Source organism: Euwallacea similis, chromosome 33, assembly GCF_039881205.1.
Source record: "Euwallacea similis isolate ESF13 chromosome 33, ESF131.1, whole genome shotgun sequence".
In the NCBI taxonomy this organism is placed as follows: domain Eukaryota; kingdom Metazoa; phylum Arthropoda; class Insecta; order Coleoptera; family Curculionidae; genus Euwallacea; species Euwallacea similis.
The window spans coordinates 1044256-1068222 of NC_089641.1; the positions used below are offsets into that span (position 1 = coordinate 1044256).

At 35.7% G+C, this 23967-nt stretch overlaps 2 protein-coding genes and 1 long non-coding RNA gene across 3 annotated transcripts in view; all 3 read left to right on the plus strand.

Annotated features, from left to right (window-relative positions):
* Positions 1-1121, plus strand: part of LOC136418243 (carboxyl-terminal PDZ ligand of neuronal nitric oxide synthase protein) — a 65816-nt gene extending 64695 nt beyond the window's left edge. The window contains exon 6 of the mRNA XM_066404250.1: positions 76-1121. Within this exon, the coding sequence (XP_066260347.1) occupies positions 76-297 (222 nt within the window). The 3' untranslated portion in view covers positions 298-1121. The remainder of the gene's footprint in view (positions 1-75) is intronic.
* A 2514-nt stretch (positions 1122-3635) lies between these two features.
* Positions 3636-5205, plus strand: LOC136418259 (uncharacterized). The gene is made up of 3 exons (XR_010752901.1): positions 3636-3824; positions 4776-4943; positions 5166-5205. It is a non-coding gene; the product is annotated as an uncharacterized lncRNA (long non-coding RNA).
* Positions 5206-7321: 2116 nt separating this feature from the next.
* On the plus strand, positions 7322-22633 carry Tmc (Transmembrane channel-like). The gene is made up of 15 exons (XM_066404101.1): positions 7322-7446; positions 7845-8019; positions 8070-8319; positions 12882-13070; positions 15386-15657; positions 15708-15899; positions 17697-17945; positions 17998-18067; positions 18124-19025; positions 19200-19303; positions 20523-20673; positions 20729-20908; positions 20969-21089; positions 21137-21566; positions 21618-22633. The coding sequence occupies exons 1-15, from the start codon at positions 7389-7391 to the stop codon at positions 22484-22486; spliced, it is 4212 nt and encodes a 1403-aa protein (XP_066260198.1). The 5' UTR covers positions 7322-7388; the 3' UTR covers positions 22487-22633.
* The last annotated feature ends 1334 nt before the right edge of the window (positions 22634-23967 follow it).

Below are 23967 nucleotides of genomic sequence, written 5' to 3' on the forward strand. Positions count from 1 at the left end.
AAAAAATTCTATATGCAACAACGCTCTTTATGCTAAAATCTGCCCTCAATAAGCCCTCTATTCCTGTTTAATTAGCTCTCCTCTACGGCGAAAGTGGAACGTTGGTTTGAGCTTCTGGAGCCGCTATCCATATCCCGTCCAGAAAGCGGATTTGTGTCCTGTCAGGACAACGATCGAGAAGAATTTGACGATGAGAAGGAAATATTGGAGGGGACGCGAAACCTGCTCTCGAAGCTGAGCGCTAGGAAACAACGGAAGCTGCTCGGCCTGAAGCTGGGCAAAGTTACGACTTTCTGACAAATAAGGAAAAGTTTAGATAAGTTTTTCAGTAGGTTTAGACGTAAGAAGTAGATCAATTTCGTTCAGGACACAGAGCAATTAGCCTAATCAATAAAAGTTTAACCATGTATTATAGACATCTAAGCCGTACAACTACTTATATCCATCCTTCGGAAATTTAATTCAAATGGCCTAATCGACTAAATTTCACTTCTATTTTTGATTAGAGCTTAGGAAGCAAGGGGGAGCAGCTTCGTCTCAATCTTGGTGCTAAAGAGTACTTAGAGTCCAAAGTAAACATCTTATAATTAAGCTCAATTAATTATAATTATGTTTTGGGGTAGGGCAAGACTACGTTAAGTCTGTCTTCAATGTTTTCATTGCTATACACAGATGTTATATGCAGGCTTCTTTTCCGCCAAAATAAATAGGGTATATATCTGTCAATTAGAACTTGTGAAAGAACTTATTTCAAAATAAACATATTTAGATACTTGTTATGAATAAAGAGTTATGTTTGGCAAAAGTGTAATCTCTGTAAAACCATATCTAAAAATTTATTGTTCGTTTACATTTTAAATCAACACTTGAAATTTGGATTAGCCTTACGTCTAAAAAAATTGTTATTTTTACTATGCGTTTTAGGAAGTCTTCAAAGGCTGAACCAATTATTAAACGTGTTTTTACTAGGAACATTTAGTTAGGTAATTTTACGTTAGTGCTAGCCATTATTTATTTTTCATATAGAATTCTTACGATAATTGAGAAACGTCTGACTGACTAATCTTATTTTGACCTTTGTTCAATTGAGTGTCATATACATTAAACATATCTTAAGTGTTGCTTTTTATTTTTCCTACGAAGTCACTTTAAAGATCAAAAGGTACCAGAAATAACTAGGCATTGGTGCGAGGTAGTTTGGCAACAACCAGTCAATATCTTGATCGGATATTTATTTTCTGTGAAAAATAGTTCGAGCCTCGAATTTTTAGCGTTTACGTAGAAGTAGAAATAATAAATATGATATAAGGAACATAATTGCAATACTTAAATAATTTTCATGCAAAATGCTCAACTTGACCATTCCTCCTTCCTGCTCTTGTAGGAGACAGAGGAATCGGGAGAAACCGGTAAAGGGAGGAAAATTTTACATTTTCAACATTGAAATTAATATGTAACCGAATGGAAGTTTGTGATACAATCATACTCATTACGATTCAACTGACTCATTTACAACAGTTTTTAATAACAAAGAGCTCTTACTCTGTATGAAATCCTCAAAGGTATCTCAGGTGGGTTTTGAAGGAGATTTCATATCTTTTAAAACGTTATTTTCCAAAAGTTCGAGCACATATTTAACTTTGTAAAGTTTTTTTAACAAAGAAAATAAAGTAATTATAATAGAAATTCTCTGTTTTAGTCAGTTATTTTTCAAGTTAGCTCATTGCAGTTCTGCGTTAACTGTGTGTGTTTGTGTGACCAGTTTTCAACGCTTTTTGGTGCTAAAAAATTAAAAAGTCTTTTGTCAAGAATATTCTGATTTTAGGTCATTTTTGCATGAAGTTTTACAATCTCAGATTTTAGGTATTTTTTTAGGTATTCACAGCCTTCAATGTTATTTTTTAAAGGTTCATTGCCCATTGTGGAACCCGGTTTTTAACAATAAAATTAAGCTTTGATTTTTCCTGTTTTCATTTAACTGTCCCAGTTTCTATAGTTCTACAACTGTTTACGACACATAACTCCTTCCTCAGTCTGAAGTCTTCTCATTATAGTTATTCCTCGCTCCCTTGAATATTATTATATTTGTTGACTAGTTTAATGACCATATTATTTATGATTAAATTAGAATGAAGAACTCCTTGATTTGAATTCTGTATTTTTGCGTTTTTAAGTAGTTTTTACTCCATAATTTCATAATTTTGACCATTTTTTTGAAAAACTAAAACTGGACTACTCTTTGGCCTTTAAAACTGACCAAGCTGTTTAATTCACAATGACGGGTCTAAAAGTAAATGGGCCTGGTGTAAAGCAAATTTATGGGAACCTGAACCTATTTATAATAGCACTCAACATTTAGTACTCCATTGGCGTAGCACATTTTTCAGGAATTTATGATAGAATTCTCACGATGTCAAATGAATGATTCTTTCTTATTTCCGATTTTGCCTGTTGAATGCAATGGGAAAATGAAAGCTGCTCTTTAGGAAATTATATCTTTGAGTATTTATGAATCATGAAATTTCCGGACTGTTTTAGGTTTTTAAATTTCCAGATCCCTCAGTTGATCCTAAGACCGAAGACGGTTTACCTTGGATCCAAGCTTGAAGATCCTCGTTTAGGAATTAAACAATTTTGAGGACTTAAATTAGTAGTATTTTCTACTGAGAAAAATAATGTTTAGATTTTGATATATCTCTGTAAGAAAACGCGTATATAAAAGAAACCTTCCAAGACAATGAAGAAAAATGTAGACGAATTCTTGGAAGCTATCAGGACGGCAGTAAGACTGCTATCCATCTGATATCGTTGTTCCGAAGAGAGAAACAGCATACGTTATGTATTAAAAGGCTCCTAAAAATCTACCGAAAGGGGATGATATTGGGAAAAAAACTTTATTGGCTGACGATGTACTATCAGTAAATTAAAGTGTATTCCATTTGCCCCACCTTACAGCTGACAAGAGGATAAAACCTTTCTCCATTCCTTTCAACGTCTTAGCGCCAATTCAAAGGTCATATTACCTGCTCTAATTTCACCTTAACTTTTCCTCGGTTTAAACAAGCAAGTCCTTAAGGAAAATACTCCTTATGCAACTCAATCCCTCAAAGGTCCTCAATTAATCCGCCGAAACAAAGCCATTTTTTGCCATTGATAAAGTATTCTCCAACAAACGATACAAAGGCCGAACCGCATTGTTCGTATAAAAATAATCACTTTAAAAGTATCTTTTTGCCATTCAGGGTTGTTTCCTATCCCCGGGGAAGCCCTTTGCCTTTGAGCGACTTGCGGTCCTTGTTAATGGAAAACTGGCGTAATGAGCCCAGAAAGATGGATCATTCTTGGATTTTTAGAATCTGTATGATTAACGCGCCATGAGTCGGAATTTTATTTATAACTTGCATGAATACCAATTAATTAAAAAGTATATCACCTCTATTTGCGCTGATTGACCAAAATTAGTTACTCTGTATAGGTGTCTACATCATACAAATGACTCAATAAAGCACTAGCGACCTAGAGATATATGGGAAACCCATCGCAGGCTATTAATAAGGGAAAACCTGTACCAGGTTGGTATAAATCCCTTTTCTCTGACAGGTGTGGCTCTTTGCTCAACTAGTGTAATCCCGCTAACAACTCATCATATACAGTTTTGGTTCGGGATAATTTGCGCTTTTCCGTGCTTTCCCTTAGGAAAATAATTAGCAATTAGTGCATCCCCATTGTTAAATTATTACCTCGATGGGTGACAAGGTCTGTTGTTGATTAAAAGTGTAGGGGGTAAGTGATATTGCGAATGGAAGATAGGAGAGAGTTTTTTGGTAAGTTTTGCTTCGATGTTTGCTATACTTGATTTTCAATATTGAAAAGTTTATGAGATGAAAAACAGAGCGATTGAAATGTGGTACTAGCATTAAAAATGTTTAAATAACCTACATATATTCTTTGTTCTCAAGACCACAACCATGGATTCTGAACTGTCTTGATTGCTAAGAATTTGAATAAGCTTTTTGAGACTAAAATGCTGTTGATCTTTGGAAAATTACTAAACCTCAACTGTATATGCGACTAATATGACTATAGTAAAAATAATCTTTTACATTGAAACTGAACTACCGGAGAATTCTTTCATAATATTAAAGCAGCGAACACCTTTACAAACTTTCTCAATATATAGGTTAAGCTAAGCGTCTTTTGCAGGAACAAAATAGACTTTACTGTTGACTATGTCATAGTTTCCTAAAGTGTTCCTGCACAGATATAAATTACAGCAATTTATCTAAGAATTGCCAATTTTCTCACATATCTTCATTACACTGCACGGCTCATTCTTACTATATTTTATTACAGAGGGACGTCTCTCGACACGTAGGTACTGCTCATACTAGTTGCTTCAACTCAATTTGAACCTCAGTCTTCACCATTCTGTAGCGTGTTTTTGCAATTATTATGAACGAGGTTTGAATCTCTTTATAAAGTAAACAATTTCCATAAATTCAGAAGTAGTATTCACCATTTTGTCAAGTATATCTATTTCGCTTATGAATTTATTTATGATCTGATAATTTAATAAGTAAAATTTTTCAAGGCATATCCACCATTGTGTCAATTTTAACTTTCTCCAACTTACCGGTCTACACCGGTAGTTTATATGAATTTGTATCTCTTTAATCCCTTTGGACACCTTGTGCAGTGTTAGGACACCTCAGTTTCTGTGCAGGAAACCTGACTCCTTGAGTAACAAATTTACAGCTACATAGAAACTCTTTTAGGTAATATAAAATAATATAACGCGCATGGATCCGCAGCAAAGCCCTACTATGATCCCTCGGAATCCCGAACTGCGAAATATAAGCACCGGGTCGTTTAAAGAGGCTCCTGCAGGAATCCTGCGATTGGAGGCTTCCAAACCAAAAGGATTTGACCTGAAATTCTATCAGGTATTAAGTTTATTTCACATTAAATAATACACGCAAACATTTCGAGGGTTTTTTTCTTGCTATTTTTGAATGACCAGAGAATGATTCCATAAACATTACTGATGAATAAAAAATCATGCACATTGTGACAATAAATATAAATTTGCTCTTTCTGCTTTCTCTAGATTCTTCGCAGGCACGCTATATGGTCTCCATTAATAATAATCATCGTGGGGTTTCTAGGGTGTGCCCCAATTAATTCATATGCTTTTCCATTTGTTTTTATTTACTGCTCTTTGCTGTGGAATACACGACTCCTCTAGGAAATATTCGGTTGTCCAAGGCCCATATAGCGGAATATGGCCTATCGTCGTTGGTCAGTTTTGTTGTAGCCTCTAGGAAGGCGGTTTTGGTTTATTCAATAATATTGTCCTTATTGGAAGCTATATGTTTTCAAACAAATTAGACTTAGATGGAATTTTGAAGAAGAAAACCCGTGAAGCAAAGATAAGGGTGAGTAATTCTTCGTTAACCTTGTCGCGTACTGGGTGCCATGAAGAATAGATTAAAGCGTTGTAATTTCCATGTATTATATTAAATAAACTCGGCTAAAAATTTTGCAGACTTACAACCCTTTTAGTCTCAGTTTATACTGGCAACACTAAACAGAAACAGCTTTCACGTTCCATATACAAGCGTCGCTACAAGTAGTAACGGTCAGCAATTTAAGCGCTAATGGACACTTCTTCTAATTAAAACATCCGAGATAAAAGCTATTTGCTCGGGGTAAATTAAAAGGCTAAAAGTCTAATCTGGCCCTAAATTGCCACGCAAAAAGGACAAGCCTGACATTTTTGATAGATGTTTCCCAAGAAGGTCATCGTGCATATATGTGGGACTTACTAGTATTAATAACTGACTTGTGCAAGCTTCATGGTTATCATGACACCCAATGGGCAATAATTCCCATCCAGAGAAACTATTCGTTACCACCATTTATCATCATTAAAATCGGCATAATTGCCCAGAGATATAGGGTGCATCAGGCTAATTTATGGTGTACTTTTCTCATCCATTATGTAATAAAACAATGCGTGTATGTCATACAATTGCGAATTATGACTAGAGTTTTTGGAATTTGGCTTGTGCGCTACACACGTGTTGCTAAACAAAGAAATTAGAAAGAAATGCAGGTGCGGCCCTAAGATGCGTGCTCCAAGTCTTTTCCAGGGTTCTGATTAAATTATAACCCTTCATTTACTATTTACACCCTCTAACTGGCCCCTGCCGTGATATAAGAAAGTCGTTTTCTATGTAGTGAGGTTTGTTCGTGATCGTGTATGTATCTATCCGAGTTGTTTAACGTGTTGTAGAGGTCATTTTTAGATATTTCTAGATGAGGTAAGTCGAACTTTTTTAGCTATAGGTAAATGTAAACTTCTGACTTTTTGATATTCTGAGAAAAGAACGAGATGCCGATCGCATTAAAATCTATTAGAGATGATGGATTGGATCGCTGGTTGCCTTTATTTAACCTGGAAATTTTCCATTTAAATTGAATACTCAGAGACTTGAAAATTGAATCATTCAGTTAGTACTCAAACTTATCTAACTCCGGCTTAAATTTCTTCAAAATTGACAAAAAGACATTGAAAATGAACCTCCATTTCATATGTTTTATCTAGGAATCCCAGTTTAAACTGGTAATTCAAGAATTGGATTGAAAACGGATTAAAATCTGTTCGAAAACGATTTAAAATCGTGAACAGCTTTGGGTTGAATTGGAAATTATTAGGGAATTAATTTGAAACTTTCTCAAACTCCATTTAAAATCCTGGAAATGAGAAGCAGAAAGCCGACTTAAACCTTTTCAAAAATTGGCCTTAAATCCGGTAAAACAGGTTTTTGTACTTTTGCATTTATTTATCTTTAATTTAATCCAGAAATTCCATTAGGTCCTGAGAGGTGGGGCATTTTGGTTTTTGAGAAATGAACAGGTTTGAAACCAGATCAAGACATAATTGAAGCTGACTTTGTATTTAGAAATATGCGATACTGAAATAACTTAAATTAAGACAAATGATGCGTATTCTTTACAGCTCAAGAAATAAGAGATTTGCATGCATTTTTGCAGTCGGGAGCTATAGCCCTAAACTACTTTGAGAATGCTTTAAATGATCAATTTTAAGGCAATTCATCCTTAAAAACTGTATTTTTACTGTCAAGTTAGACTAAACGTTTTCATTTCTTATGTTCATTTTTCAAGTATCCTCTCAGCATTATCCACCAATAATCCATTCTATACTTCTTCATTTCCTGTTCCTTTTTACATCCCCTTCCTTCAACTTACCTAATGATTATTTTTACTCACCCTGTATGAATTTCTAGAAGGAACCAGTGTCCCGTCAATTGTCGATAGACCGCTTGTCGGTGAAATTCACCAACCGATCAGACAGCCCAAAAAGAATGCAGTCGTGCCAACACCATCCGCAGGACAGAGTGCAATTACCAGAGCAATCAGCAGGTACCCACGTTTACCGCTTTCTAAGTGGGAACAATAGCATTAAAATCTTCCCTTAAGAACATTAAAGAGCCCCTTAGAAAGGGATGTAAAATATCAAAATTATCTCGTAAAGACAGGCAGCGTCTGTAACCCTCAAAGGGCAAAAACCGGGAACAAAAACCATTCCGCGCAGTTAATTTTGATCCACTTACGTGAAAAGGGCTGATCCGCAGGGAAACAAAAACATATTATGCAAATTGGAATATCTGAGAGGCTTAAAAGCTCTACGGGGCCACAGATAAACTGCTTTACTATCCGCCCGACGACTAATTTTTAAATTAGTACCTGCATGTGTGCCTTCATTAAAATTCCAATTAAAGCTTCTTCCTGTGGGAAATACATAACATATTTAATTCAAGATGGCAACATTTCCGACGAAGACGATTATTCAGTTAGTGTGAATGCTATTATTCAAAGGAGGGCTTCGACCAAAAAATCGAAAAAGCAGAGCCGAAGGCCCAGCAGCCCTTTTTTAGCAGAAACACCAGGACCTGAAAGACGAAGATCGTCGGTTTTTACCACCAGCTCTGGAGAGTAAGTTTTACCCCATAATTTAATAACTTACAAATCACTTTCATCTACAGTACTGCCATCACAGTAGATGACAATGCAGTAAATGAGGTGACCCAAGAAGAGATTTTTGAGAACATTAAATTGCACAAAGAAGTTCTCAGCAATGTGAAGATGCAACCTTGGAGCATGAGGAAGAAGTTAAAGCTGGTAGTGCAAGCCAAGGCTTATATTAAGAAGCATGAGGGCCAACTGCATGAGAGACTAGCTCAGAGCCATTCAACTAAAGACATGTTAGCTAGTTGGAATATTGTTCTGATTAAGGTAAATTTTGAAGGGTTTATTAGGGATTAAGGTTAGTTAATCTACGCTGCAACTTATGCAAGATAGTTTAAATTGATTTAAATGCGAATTTCTAATCTGGTTAATAAATTAACTGCACTTAATTTATGAATAAATGAAATTGAGATTTGAAATAAAATTTCGCCCACTTTAACTGCATCCAGGTTTAGTTGATTCTGGCTAGTTCAAATTCACGTTTTACAAAATACAATTAAATTATTGTCTTTTTAATGCAAATTTCCAATTTTGGTTAAATTAACTACACTCCAATTAACTAATGAAAATGTCGCTTGAAAGTTCGCCCACTATGAGTGCATTCGTAATATGTATTAAATGCATTTCGGAAAATGAGTTACAAACTGTAAATTATAATTATTATCGTTTGTGTTAAATAAACATAATAATATATCCGACGCATAACAAATGAGTTTCACATTTTGAGGCGCTCTTTATCGCTTTAATGCACACACAGGGTGTCCCGAAAATGTATGTCAAAAATGATATCATGAGATTATTTAAGTCAATGTATTAAGATTTGATTCGAAAATTATTTGAAAAAAGTATCTCGTTTAGACGCTATTAACGATTAAACCTCTTGAAAAAAAAACATGTTTTTTGCTATATTTGGAAAGTGCTTCAATGGATTTCAATGAAACCAATTGTGCATTTAGTCATTAGTACAGGGACTATTTTCATGTAATGTTCATGCCTATTTGCAATGTGCAAGTAGTAAGTTTTTAGCCATTTCCGTACAAAAATGACCAGAACTTTTCACTAGGTAGCAAGCTGCATCGTATTCATTTTTTTATGGTACATTAGCCCATTTTCCAACTGTTTTATCCTTTAGACATTTTTCGTGCAGTTAACATTTCACGCAGAAAAAAACATTTTCTTTTTTCATGCAGAACATCAGTTTGCCATCACTTCGATAATTATCGATCTTGTCGATGTGAACGTTGATGTTATTTATGGAAAAAGTAACAACAAAATAACCGTAACACAAGATGTCAGATTATATTCACAAAAACCCATAATTTTAACTATATCGATAATTTCCTCATGAGAACGTCATTATTGGTCTCAAAAGATACTTAAACAAATTTTGATAAATTTTTATGATATTTACCATAAGTGATATCAGCCTTCACATCAACAAGTATTGATAATTATCGAAGTGATAGCAAATAGGTGTTCCGCATGAAAAAATAAAATATTTTTCTTAGGCGTGAAATGTTAATTGTACGAGAAATGAAGATATAGAAAAGTTGGAGAAAGGGCTAATGTATCATTAGAAAAAAAATCAATGTAATGCAGCTACCCAGTGAAAAGTCCTGGTCATTTTTGTATGAAAATGACTAAAAACTTATGACTTGCACATTGCAAATAGACATGAATGTTGCATGAAAATAATTCCTGTACTAATGAATAAATGTACAGTGGATTTCATTGAAATCAATTGAAACGTTCTCTAGTTATAGCAAAATACATGTTTTTTTTTCAAGAATTTTAACCGTCAATAGCATCTAAACGAGATACTTTTTTCAAATAATTTTTAAACTAAATCTTAATACATTGACTCAAATAACCTCATGATACCATTTTTGACATGCATTTTCGGGACGCTCTGTATATGGACCTACATATATTGACCCTGAATAACTTCATTGAGGCTCTTAAGCCTTAAAAATATAATTTGACAAATCTTCATTTTTAGGCTATTTCGAAATCGCAAAAATCAATATAAACGTTACCTTATATCTTGGGAACTATAAGAGATAGAGCATTCCGTCCAGCGCCCACTTATAGGATTCAACCAGGCGATTAATATGATACTACTTCTTTAATGCAATTGCGCCTGGGAGCCCCGAGATATCGACTCTTAAAGTTTGCAAAACGGTAAAAAATTGGTTTTGTCAATTTTCATGACAATTTCAAGATTTTTGATGTACTGCTTGACGCTAGTCAACAGATACGGTGCCTGCTCTGAGCACGTTATCTCTCTTGTCGTTCCCGAGATATTAGAAAACTTTTACATCGATTTTCGTGCTTTTGAGTGTGCCTGGAAATGACCGTTCTTCCAATGCTACATAATGTTGATTGAACTATTTTGACGCCATTCCCACTGACGGGTCATATCGTGTTACATTCCAAAATCTGGCACCAGGTCACATCCGATGAGTTATTTTCACGGCCGCTTTGGGATTTTTGGATGCTGTGTGGGAATTTTTGAAACAAAAAATTAAAAATGTTGTGTTTAGGATTCAACTGGAATAAAATGCCGACTGCTGACCAACTGATAGACTTTCATAACGCAGTAATTGCTGTGTTCGACCAAGCCTCTCCCACCATTAATATTAGAAATAAAGGGCTTGGTTTACTAAAGGATTGAGGGTCGCGTCTAGATATATGAATGTCGTGGTAGAGCAAATAAATTTCTCTTGAGGCAGACACTAGAAATATCAAAATACCTACCTTGCGTAATTTGCCTGTAAATTTCCTGTTTCTTACGTTACCATTATGAGATTTTAATTAACTCCAAGCAATTTATCAAAAGTTAATTAAACTTTTACTCCGCAAAATTCTAAAGATAAAGACGTTTTGAAGATAGACGCCAAGCTGCCTTTCAGAAATGGTTTTAAATTACCTTCAAAATGAGTCCGTTTTCCTTTCCTTGCGTTGGATGTTATTTATATTAGCTGATGGAATTGAAAAATAATGTAGAGTGCGGGATTATCGTATCGTGAAAAAGGCGAGGGAGGAATTAAATTGCGATCTAATTAGTGGAAGTTAAAATTTTGCGATGAAGTGTAAGAACCGTTTTGCGGAACTGGGTTAGAAAGGATGGCCAGAGGGAGAGTTTCGAAGACAAACAAGGTAAAATTGCCTCTTTCAATTCAACGTTTCTTCCCGAGATTTGCAACTTTATACAATTACTTTTGTGTTATGTTGAAAATAGCATCGAGATAACTGAGTAAAATATGAAAATTAGACAAATTGGGTAAAAATACAAAGTTCTAAATTTTCAAGAGAGGAAGTCAGAGATTATTTATTTAGTTTAGATTACATTTCACCCCTGAGGGATTTATCTCAATTAAGATTCTAATTAGGACGCTGGTTTTCAGGTATGTTCCTTCATTTAAGGTGGAACATTTTTACCAAAACACATTCACATTTATTAATTTAATTTTATAATAGAAACGACTTTGTGACAACCCACATAATGGTTGGCTTGTAAATTTAACAAGAACTACCTATTGTATATCACACAAATAACGGGAGCAAAACACTCATATGCTTTACTCACCTGACACGCCTCTGGTTTCTAGACAATCGAATTTTTATTTCTTGTGGATTTGGCAGATAATTACAACTGTTGCTTTACTTAAGAATCAGTGGCGAAACAAGTTTTTTCTCCAGTGAAGTTTCAATATTTTTTTATTATGTCTAATTTCAATTATCACTTTAACTGAATTATCACTTCTTAGTTACCACATATTATTATATTTAAATTCTGGAACTCTATTCTTTCTTTTTTCTTTCTTCATTTTTTTCTATTTTTCACTTCGGAAAACTATAAAGTACACGAATTGCAATAAATTCTTCGATAAAAATTACCATTCCGTCCTCTGCAAACCCTTGGTGCCCCTTCGACCTTCAAACTTCTAGTCTGCATCTAATTTCAGCCTCATTTCACACCCTTGTTCCCGACCCGATTATTATTTAATTGAAAAGCCTCAAAATTCACTCGACAAAGAACAAATTGTCTTACTTAATTATTGCCAGTCGGGTCGAAATTACAAAATCATTAAATTTCCACTGCATTTTCATCCCGTACTCTCCACCCATTTCCATTATCCTGCACAATGCAACGGTCCGACCAAAAACCTTCATTAAACACTCAAGTCATTTTCCTAGGAATTTCGCCTCCGAATTCTCTTACTTCCTTTTTAAATTCGCGTTTATTAAGATAGATGGTCCTCAGTCTGTTAACGGAACATTTCCTCGACGGATTTCCTTTTTGTCCGGAGGGTTTTCTTGAAGAATTCCCATTGTTTGTGTTAAAAACTTTCTTGACCAGGGACGTGGAACAAAGCCATTTTACCTTTATCGAGGAAAAAGTGGTGACAGCTAAGCAAATGGTGCGAAATTGCAAGATGATAACAAGATTAACACGTGGAGAAATAAATTGAAAAAGAGAAAAAATTGTTGCTAACAGATAATTAAAGAAAAAATAATCTGAACTTTTAGTTTTCTTATAGGTACGTAGACAGCTCTGATAGAAAAATGTAAAAACTCTTTCGGTTAAAAGTCCCCGAACGTAGGAAATATTGATCTACTTTAACTCCACTGAAAACAAAATTTTCTTCATAAAGTCATTTAGAATTCAATTTATTCTACTTGAAAATTCTTCTGTAACTAGACCCCAAAAATAATAGTACTGTAATAGCCGTAGGAAACTGCGTAGGTATTAAAACAATTTACCCGCCATATTTCGTAGTTTTCGGAGAAAGATGGAAACTTTAACACAACTTTATTATTTCCAGAAATGGCAAAAGTGGAAACGTGAACTCACCAACATGTCCATGTGGTTCATCCCCTGGGAACTAAAAATAAAAGAAATTGAATCTCATTTCGGTTCGGTCGTGGCCTCATATTTCATTTTTCTGCGATGGCTCTTCTGGGTCAATATTGTCATCGCAGTTGTCATAATTTCTTTTGTGACCATACCTGAGGTAAGTCCTATACTTGGTTGATCAAAATTTTTTGCAATAAATTTCCTCTTTTTCCCCTCATTTTGAGAGCTCTCCATCAACAAATGGCACCTCATTTCATTACTTTTAGCGAGTCTGAAACAATTTTCATTCATCGACGGACCTCGCTTGATTAAACGAGGGTCCCAGGGGCGGAAGTCAATTAAACGACTTCGCACACGTGTTTCTCGTAGCCTTTTTGTGCTAATTTCATTGCTTTCCAGTTGGATTAGGTTTCAAAACAATGCCATTCCCAATCAATCCCTTCAATTAAGATAAAAAGATGGGCGTAAAAGAAAAAACTCATGAAATGTTAGTTGATTAAAAGTAGCTATTTTCTAAGGTCGTTTTAGTTTCAACATATTGCTTAAACTGCAAGTTGCTTTCTCAGTAGTAGGTGCCTGGAGGGAAGGTTTTATTGACCAAAATTCCCATGGGACAGAAGGGAATGCTTCGAATGCGTCGCTCTTGGTAATGGATCCAATCTTTGTATGAAAAAGCCTGGAATAACGTGGAGTTTCTTATGCTCACGGTTTAGATTTAAGACAAATATTCAAAATGGTCGGATTTAAGTACAAAGTTTCAAAGGAAATAGAAACTTCTCGATTAAAAATCTCCGAAAATATTTAAAGTAAGGAAATCTCAAAGGAAGGAAAAAATTCGTAGCGAGGACAATAGAGGGGAGGCAATAATACAAACGATGGACATTAAACATAGTTAAGAACGTTCAAAATAGTATCAAAAATGCGGAAACAGAAAAATTCACAGATTTTAAGAAATATTACACCAATGATGCAGAGATTAATTCACATGAAAAAAAATTTAGAGTAAAGAAAAATTTAGATAAACACAAAAATACGAAATGCAGATATAATTAATAGTGGACGATATTCAGAGAGAAAAAAAGAGTAATTCAAGAAGAGTAAGAATAATTTAAAGTAATTACAATCTACTATAATTACCCCATAGGTAAATCCTCAAATTTGGAGCAAAATCTACGGAAATTTGTATGCAAATAAAATAACATGAAGTTTAAAAATTGAAAAAACTAGACGAATTTACAAACATCCAATAGGTGTGTGTAAAACACAAAATGTTGTGATTGGTTACAATACATTCTACTATCTAGGGAAAAACACGAGCGCACTCATTAAATCCAGAGTGTATAAATTTGATTATAAGTTAATTGACAATAATAAACAATTTATGAGCATATCATACAAACCATAATTTGATCCCTAAATACCGACGTTTTTATTGTAATTACTTTTTTATTAAATTACATCGAAAATTAAATTCGCAAAGCTCCAACGTTTCGACATTCTCTCTGCTAGCGAAAACAAATAGTCGAACGATCTTTGTGTCCCTGAGATTTCGCATCAATCCCAGTCCCCGGAAATGATTAACCGACGCCATTTACTCAACAATCGCTCTTATCAGCGATTTTTCAAAAGGCCAAACTCCATAAACGAACATTATCTGAGTCGAGTCGAGCCTGGAGTTCATTCCGAATTCAACACACGATCTCGACCCATTCATAAAGATTGTCTGGATGGAATGTAGCTAAGTGACTTTATCCGCATTACAACTAATAGGAATCTCCTGCTGGCAGGCGAAAAGCTTCATTATTTCGATTTGGTGTTGAGGCAGTTTAGTAAGATAAAATCCAAAGATAATAATTGAATGTGACCTTGCATGCTTAGCATCCGAGTTGTCCTCCATTGGGATAAAAATCCATTTGCCCAGCTGGAGGAATCATCCTCAGCTTTCCCCTATCGATATGAATGACGTCTACAAGATCTGGATCACCTGAATCCAGGACTCCATCTGGGCACTCCATATGAGACCATTCATACAGGAGCCATGTTGGATCCAGGCCTGTAATTTTTCAAACTCTTCGCACGTGTTAAAGCCTTTCCTCATTATCTCACTCACCTAACGACTTTTTCAATGATTCTCTCCCGGATTTTCAAGCCCGCATAAACGGCCATTTGACCCCACATGCTGTGCCTTGTTAAATGTGCTGAAGCCATGTTGATTGACGTGCATCTAAAACTTATAAATTCGTGCCTAAGTATAGCATATAGTTATGGAAGTACCGTTTCAATGCTAAAAGCTTGTATGCTTATTGTTTAGCCACTACGGATGTGTGTATCCTGGCTGCTACGTAAATGACGTGCGATAAGGGGGCCCAGTCCGCCACTATTGTGTTCCAGATTTTCGTGTTTGCCTTAACTACCATGCATTTTTTTTGTTAGGGGCATTAACCGAAAGTTGATGTTTACCGTATTTTTTAGATCATCACATCGAATAAAGCAGACACACTTTCCATTAGAGAGCGCAAGTTTGTTTCCCCTGCAGACAAATACAACTCCACCAACTTCCTCACTTTGTGGGATTTTGAGGGAGTTTTCAAATACTCGGCTCTATTTTATGGCTGGTACTCTGATGGAGACTACAATGATTCTTCAATGTTCAGCAGTCATGGACGAGGATATCGCGTACCTTTTGCTTACTTTATCACAGGACTTGTCGTGTACGCCTACAGCTTCTTTGCCACCTTAAGAAAGTGAGAGTTCAATACTTTTTTGGATTCATTTTACCTCTGAGTATCAACAGAATGGCTGAGAACTCCAGGATGTCGAAAAGATCCGAAAAAGATGATGAATGTATTTTTTCGTGGAAACTTTTCACTGCTTGGGACTATATGGTGGGAAATGCAGAAACTGCCCATAATAGAGTTGCTTCTATTGTGATGGGATTTAAAGAGGCTCTTTTGGAGGAAGCTGAAAAAAAGAGGGAGTCAAGAAAGTAATTTATAATTATTTTAGGGACGGACATAGTTGCTTTCTTTTCTGCCTAGTTGATGCATGGCCTTACTTACAAAAGGCAATATTTATAAGATCTATTTGTCCATTCCAACATTCAACAACATTCTGAGAGTTTCTTATTCAAGTGAACAACTGTGAACGTTAATTTACTTTCATATTTTAATCTCAGTGATATTTAGAACTTAAATCTTAACATAAATGAAGGAAAATATCCTTAGTTGCATTCTGATAAAGTGGGATTTCACTTTGAGAAAATATTTCCAATGTGGGCAAATCTCATTTGACCCCTGCTCTCGGCAATATTCTGAAAAATATATCTTTCTAAAATGAAATCTGCATAGTATTTTGAGAAACGCATCTGACTCTATACCAACCTACATACTTACCATAATGTTCTTAAAGCATGGACCAACGTCAATAATACTCCGATAATACTCATCTAAGGCGAATTTACCAGAATTGCCTTCATCCACTTTCAAAATATTTTAATAATATTTGAAGGAATGTGATGAAATATCCTTATAAGCACAAGCCAACCTCAATAATACTCTGAGAGTATTTTCTGTAATAAGCCATTTTCCTGTACTTTCTTGCCGTAGTATCGATTGTAGTCAGTTTGCCAAGGCAAGTCGCTTTGAATCTCTGGGGCTCTCAATTCTTGGTAAAATTCTTGTCAGGTCGTTCATGTTTCCACGTCATCTTTTTACTATTTCTAAACATGAGCAATCGTGCACATATTCCTGTCCAACTCCGAGATAGCTCACTTTCACTGCTTTTGAGAGATTTTTCATTTTTCTCTGTTGAATCTAATCTCCCTAACTGGGCGCAACTCTATCAGGACCACCAGCTCAGTTTTGGATATGCCCACACTCAGATCCATGTGTTCTAGGATCAAACAGATCTGCCTTGCTTTTCTTTGACTTGACCCAACGACCAGTTTTAGCTGAGATTTGGTTCTCAATTATAGCTCAGTCATCCGCATAAGCCATTAGAGATTCTTTCTTGTTTTCTCTGTAGCACCTTATAATGGGGGTTCCATGGTCTTGTGTCTAATCGGAAGCCCTGGGGTACGTCACAAGAGGTTTTGTACACTTTGTTATTTGAGCCTATAATCTTCGGATATTCTTCTATCAGAGCCGTATTAATGGACCACGTTAACTATGTATTTGTCAATTATCCATTTATCCATTTTTCCATCGTTCAAGCAATGATATTTCATGAAGCTGAGTTAGCATTTTTTGATTTTCTATAGATGCTGCCAAGTCTTCGTACTAAGTAGATCAATGACTCCTTCTAAAATCTCTATTCCAATGGAAGCGTTTCGATATATTTCTGTAGACATACTTTCAGCAGTGGCTTGAACAATTCATCCAACATGTCAATGAGGTCTGTAGTATTAGTTTCTAGGTCTAAGTCTTGGTCTGTAGCTTTCGCTGCAATCTGTCTTCTTCTTCACCTTTCTGAAAATTATAAGTCTCTCGCCAACATAGCGCTTTTTGCCCCCTTAGCTGCTGCTCCAGGTTTATCATGAACGTTTTAAAGTCGTCCTCATTGCTATTTGGGAAAGGTATTACGCGAACATATACAAAAATTGCTCCAATTTAACACAAATAAAAATCTCCTTTAAAACGACCTATAACACTATCACCTAAGCTTAACAACCATCTCTGATTCCAACGAAAATATGCTAACCATATTACTAGAACTATTAAATGAAAACAAACGAATACATTTTTCGGCATATTTCTCGATCTAATGTGTTTATATTTCGTTTCAGTTGGAAAGTAATCTGTTTCCGAGTGCTCGTAAACACTCTAGTTCTGGGACTGCTCGCCTGTTCCGTTTTCGCTGTGATAATAGTGGTAAGAAGATCTCAAGAACGCGAAGCAACCGATACTGTTTGGAGAAGGAATGAAATTACAGTTGTCATGACCCTGATCACGTTCTTTTTTCCTATGTTGTTTGAGGTACTGGGTTTTGCTGAACAGTATCACCCGAGGAAGCAACTGAGGTTGCAACTTGCAAGGTAGGTACGTAAAAAGCAAAGCTAATCATTGGGTTAATAGCGAATATTTCAGGATTATGTTCCTGAATCTCTTGAATCTCTACTCGCTCATATTTGCTCTTTTTGATAAAATTAACGATATGGTAATTAACTATGAGTTCGAATGAATTTCTCTTGTAAAAGCAAAACATTTTTGCAGCAAGAGAATTATGATAGTCAATTAAAAGCCTACAACAGGAACCAATCTACTGATGTGGCTCTTAACACCACACCGAACTCTCAAGGGACCACCTCAGTCAGCTATTTTGATTCAAGTTCTTCAAGTGCTCCGTGCATTTGCAGTGGAAACTTTATCGTCGGCCCAACTAATTCTGCTCATATAGCAACCTTGGCCAGCACCCTGACTACCATGGTCACTCCTTCCTTGAGTACCTTGGCCAGTTTGATTAATAGCACCTTTATCCCTTCAACACCTTCTTATTATGCATCTAAGGAACCTTCTACATATTACAACAACACTGAGACACATTTTGATGAGAATGACACTGTAACATTTGAGGCCACTTTATCATCAATTGTTTCCTCAGAGAACGTTACGGACATGTTTGAAAGTTACTTAAACTCTACGTGGTTTAACTCAACTGAATATACCCCATCAGAAAATAGCAGTGTAACTTCTTATAGTAATTATTCAGAACTCACTGAGGATAATTATGAGACCTTCAAATCAACTGTTTCGTCCCTGTTCGATGTCACCAGCACGTTTGAGCCAAATAACAGGTTTGATTCAGAGCTTAGAATTCTCTATGATGAGGTTACTTCCACCATCGCCTCAGAGCTTTCTACCAGCACTGAACTGCCTACAACTGACTCAACTACTGAGAATTACTGCAAGATCTATTGCGCAAACCCTGCTTCCGTAGCTGTGGCTGTCCCTAGCACTCTAGTTCCAACAACTAACTCAGCTCCCCTTAATAACACCACGAAAACTAAACCCAGCAGCCCCTGCTGGGAAACTATGTTCGGACAGGAGCTAATTAAGTTGACTGTGATGGATTTGATTATGACCGGACTGTCCATTCTTATGATCGATTTCTTCAGGTACGTAATTGCAAATTTAAATTCAAGCTTTCTTGCTGCAAACTTTTCAGGTATTCTAATTTAAAGTAAACGAATTATGCATGAGGCGAGAGCCCTTTTAAAAGAATATCCAAGTTTCTGATGCAGAAAATCCCTTGTTTCGAAATGCCTAAGTTAATATTTCCCCACTTTCAGGGGCATTTTCGTCAGGGTTATGAATAGATGTTGGTGCTGGGATTTGGAGAAGAAATTCCCCCAATATGGGGACTTCAAGGTAGCAGAGAATATTCTACATTTAGGTAGGTTAATTATTTGTTTAATACTTCCTGTAAGTGTAAGCATTGCCATGATTCCACACATAATCCAGTGAAGCTATGTCTGACTAGGCCGGGTTTACAAAAGCAGTAAGATTGACAGGAAAGATCGCAGTTTTGGGTTTGAAAACACGCTTCTTCGCAGCCAATTGGACAGGAGCGTAATTCTTCATTGGGGAGGCAGTTTAGTAATGGTGCAAGTGAAAATCCTCCTAAAAATTATTTCATTTAAAGTTAAACAATTTGTGATTATCGAAACTTACCATTAAAAAGCATGAAAAGTAAGGAAACTGCACCGCAACAATTCTTCATTTTATGTATGAGCTCGTATTAACTAGATATTGTAGAAATCGCATGTTTTGCCTTTTATATTGTGTGTTTGTCTACCCCAATTTGAATATTATCACTAAAAATGCATATAAGGTCAATAAAGCAGAGTATTGCCTGCATAATAATTGTGTACATATACTCATTGTTTGGTCGTTCACCTCAAATCTTTTTTTGCTTTTTATTTGTTTATTATCCAGAATTGAACTGTAATCACAGGATTACATTCCTGGTGGATGAAACATTTTCAAGAAATCTTCGCATCACTCTTGCAAATCTTCAAAAATATCCGCAAAATCCATGCATTAAGGAATATGAGTGCTAAAAAAAATTTTAAAGAAGATATTCAAAGTATTTTAAAAACTCCCAGACACTCATGAAAATCAGCAGACAATAAAGAATAACCTAAATGAATTTTGAAAATAAACAAATTTATTTTCACTGATTTTCTGGAGATCCTCACCATTTCCCCTTCATGACAAAAAAACATTAATGATGTGAAATCCTCTATTCTCGATGAAAAATCTCGGGTTACTTGCCAATCGGTTAATATAATTATATTCCTAAATCACCAGTCAACGGAAAACCCATGATTGAATCGAATATTTTTGAAAATATCTTTGATGATTTAAAGGTATGTGACTTTCGTATATAATTTTCGTATAATCGATCCTGTATTACTCGCGATAATTTTAAAATATGTCTCTAGAAAGTCTTCTAGAGAAAGCGTCTTCTTTTAGAAAATTGAACTAACAAGTTAAGTTATGTTATTTCGACACTATCCTCACGGATAAGCTGATAACTACCCAGTAAATATATTTTCTAGATTATCGAGTGGATATCCCCGGCGTCTCTACGATTTTTATTTTTTTCACAGTAAACAACCAAGGCATGGTATGGATGGGCATGTTCTTCTCCCCAGGCCTAGTAGTGCTGAATGTCATTAAACTGTACGCTCTCATGTACCTACGCACCTGGGCAGTACTCACCTGTAACGTCCCTCATGAGATCATTTTCAGAGCTTCCAGGTAGCCCCATTAGACTCAGTTATATGTTCAGTTTACTATACTCAGTCCATTCCAGATCAAACAACTTCTACTATGCCCTACTACTAGTAATGCTCTTTCTCTGCGTACTTCCAGTAGGGTACGCCATCGTCTGGATTAAGCCCTCACCGCAGTGTGGGCCTTTCTCGAAGTACCAAAAGATCTTCCATATCTTCACCAAAACTATTAAAGCCAACATACCCGTATCGATGCACACGTAATTCTTCTACAATTTTATTTCACATGCAGCTGTTTCATGAAAAACAGATCTTTGTAGAGTTTTAGATTATGTAGCCTCTCCAAGCATTGTCATACCGCTGTTACTGCTCTTAATACTCATCATTTATTACATGGTGTCTTTGACAAAAGCTCTAAAGGAGGCTAACAACGACTTGAAGGTAGGAAAAAAGTTTTATTTCTCCTCACATTTAAAAACGATACTCAGGCTCAATTGAGGAGAGAAAGGACTGAGGAGAGGCGCAAGATGTTCCAACTAGCAGTGAGGAGGAGGCGTGGAGGATCTGGGGAATCCACAGAGCAAACACCATTTGATAAGTGGAAAAAGGTGCTGAAAAATCTCCCCAGCACTCGCAGTTTTGAGGATACTCGGCAGGAGTCTGATGATGTAGCTCAAAGCCAGAAAGAAGACGAAGACAAAGTGGAGAACAAAGGGAAAGTATTTTTTACCAAATTGATAAAGAAAGCCCTGAGAAAGCCTACTCTTTCCGATGAAGAGCAAGATGCTACAGATACAGAACAGCATGAATCTTTGCCTTACGATACGGTCCAAGGGCACAAACCAGTAAGCAAAACCGAATCTTCAGAGAGTGGTGTTGTGAGCAAATCATCAGTGATGAGGCCCAATAAGCAAAGGGGTAAACTCCAAATCAAACTTTACCACCATACAAATTAATACTATTTTTCAGATTATGCGGAAAAAGAGAGTTCAGTTCTGCAGCAAGTCGTCACAGTACACAGAGACCCTTCCCCTAAACCCAAAAATAAGAGTCCTAAACCTGAAATTACCAAACAACATTCCAGAAAGGAGAATTCATTTCTGAAGAAAATTATTGAAGCTAAAAAGCTGGGAGTGTTTGACGAAAAAGTTGAGCCCATAATTGAGCAACCTGCACAAAGACAGGATTCTTCTTCATCCGTTTGGTCCGACAACATTCCTGTAATTACTATTAGCAAAACCTTGAGTGATGACAATGTACTGGACAAAGATGAATGCAAACCTTCAGTAGAAACCATTAGAGAAACAACTAAAAGAAAGTTTGTCTTCAAAGAGCAAACGTCAATAAGTGACGAAGAAGATTCAATGTTAATCAAATCACCTACAAAGCTACAAACTGTATTGAATGAATTGCAGGAATCTATAGGCTTCCGACCAAGAATAAAGTGTGCTCTGCAGAAGCAAGAAAATGCTATAGATGAAGATATTATAATTCACTTCGGAAGTGACTTGGAGAACGCTGAATTGCACAAGAGAACAGTTTTAAATTTGGTCAATTCCCAGATTGAGGAGGCAAAAAAAGACTCAGACGATAAATCCACGTCCGAAGAAACTGAGTTAAGAGATGATAACAGCGTGGATACGATATTAAATGCTCCCTTTTTCGAGGAAGATGACGATTTTGATGGAACTGGAGAGATGGAGATAGAAGAGAATAGTCCTGAAATTGTATCAGAAGGTCATGGAGAGAACCTCGAGGATGATAAACTGCAACTGAGTGGCAGTATAAAAAGCAACAGCAGGAGTCAAACAGAATCTAGTACTTCATATAAAGAGTAATTAAAAGCTTTACATGTTTTTGTTATAAGAAAGTTTACTATTTGTTCGTATTTGATGTTAATAATGAAATTAAACTATGTTACTGGCACAAGTTAATAATATTCACCACTATATCAAGAGCTATTTGTTTTATTGGAATAAATTCCTATATTTTTATATGATGATTGTCATATCTTAGCAGTAATGAAACCAGGATTCTAATTAAATGTCACTGATAAATAAATCATCACAATGGCATTGAACTTTCGGATCGTCGCCCCAATGATGATAAAACTTTACGAACTTAAAACAAATTTGACTAAATTGTTTGTTATTGTTCCACACATGCTCAATTTACTAGTCTGCATCGATATTGTCATTACAGACTCAGCTCTTCTTGGACGGAACGTTATTATTTTACCTCATAAACTCATTAAAAATTATCCAATAAAGGTACTTTTTAAGTACTAATTACTTCTAAATTTGCGATATAAATTGAACGAATAAAAATAATAATAAGAATAATAAGAATGAGAATAATAATAATAATAAGAAGAAGAACAATAGTAATAATGTTATTATTATACATTTATACTTTATTTAGAATGTTGTATATTCCCGTGCAAGTGCCAACATTATTCTAAACAAACAGAAAGTTACCTATCCCTACAACAAGTTCAGAAGGTAATTTAAAAAATCTTGTTGACGAATCAGTTGACCTTAATTCTGTCTACAGAAATCACTTCTGATTCTAAAATTAAGCGATTTTTCAAAAGAATACGATTACACGTAACTTTATCATTATAGTTGGAATTCAAAAGTAGTATTGAGTTATTTGGGAACTTTATTCCCCCATAATACGTTGTGTTCCAAGTTGTTACTTTGTAAACTGGTGCCCCTTTTAATTCTTTTAACGGCTCATAAAGCTCAAACCCTTCCACTAATAGCAGTAGGAAATACCATTCAAACCCAAGGTGGTTATGACATTTTAATTAACGATAGGATTAAAACGTCCAGGTTTTCAAAGGCAAATCCGATACTTTGTGTACCTTATTTTAATACAAATCTGGCTCACTGTGTTGCGAAAACTTTAGAAGCGTATTTAGCTAAAACTTCCACCATACAGAAAGCTTACCAGAACCTCTTTGTTTCCTTAAAATATCGTTATAGCCAGGTGCCCTCACAGGCTTTAAAAAGATGCCGGTGTCAATTAGGTATTGAGGGTGGGTAAGGGATTTTATCAGTTTCACTCATCACGAGCATAGCGTCCGTATAATTAAGATTGAACATCATTCAGGCAAGTTCAATTAAGCGTATAATTTTTCAAGCTTCCAAAAAGCACAAAAATCTGAGAAATGATTGACGTTCTTGCTTTCAGCATGTATCGATTAATTGACTGTGAGAACTATATTTTTGCGTACATTCTGAGGGAAAATTTGGCATGTCTGAGAAGCTTTCTACATCATGCTGGTACGGTGACACAAAAGCCTTTAATTTAATAG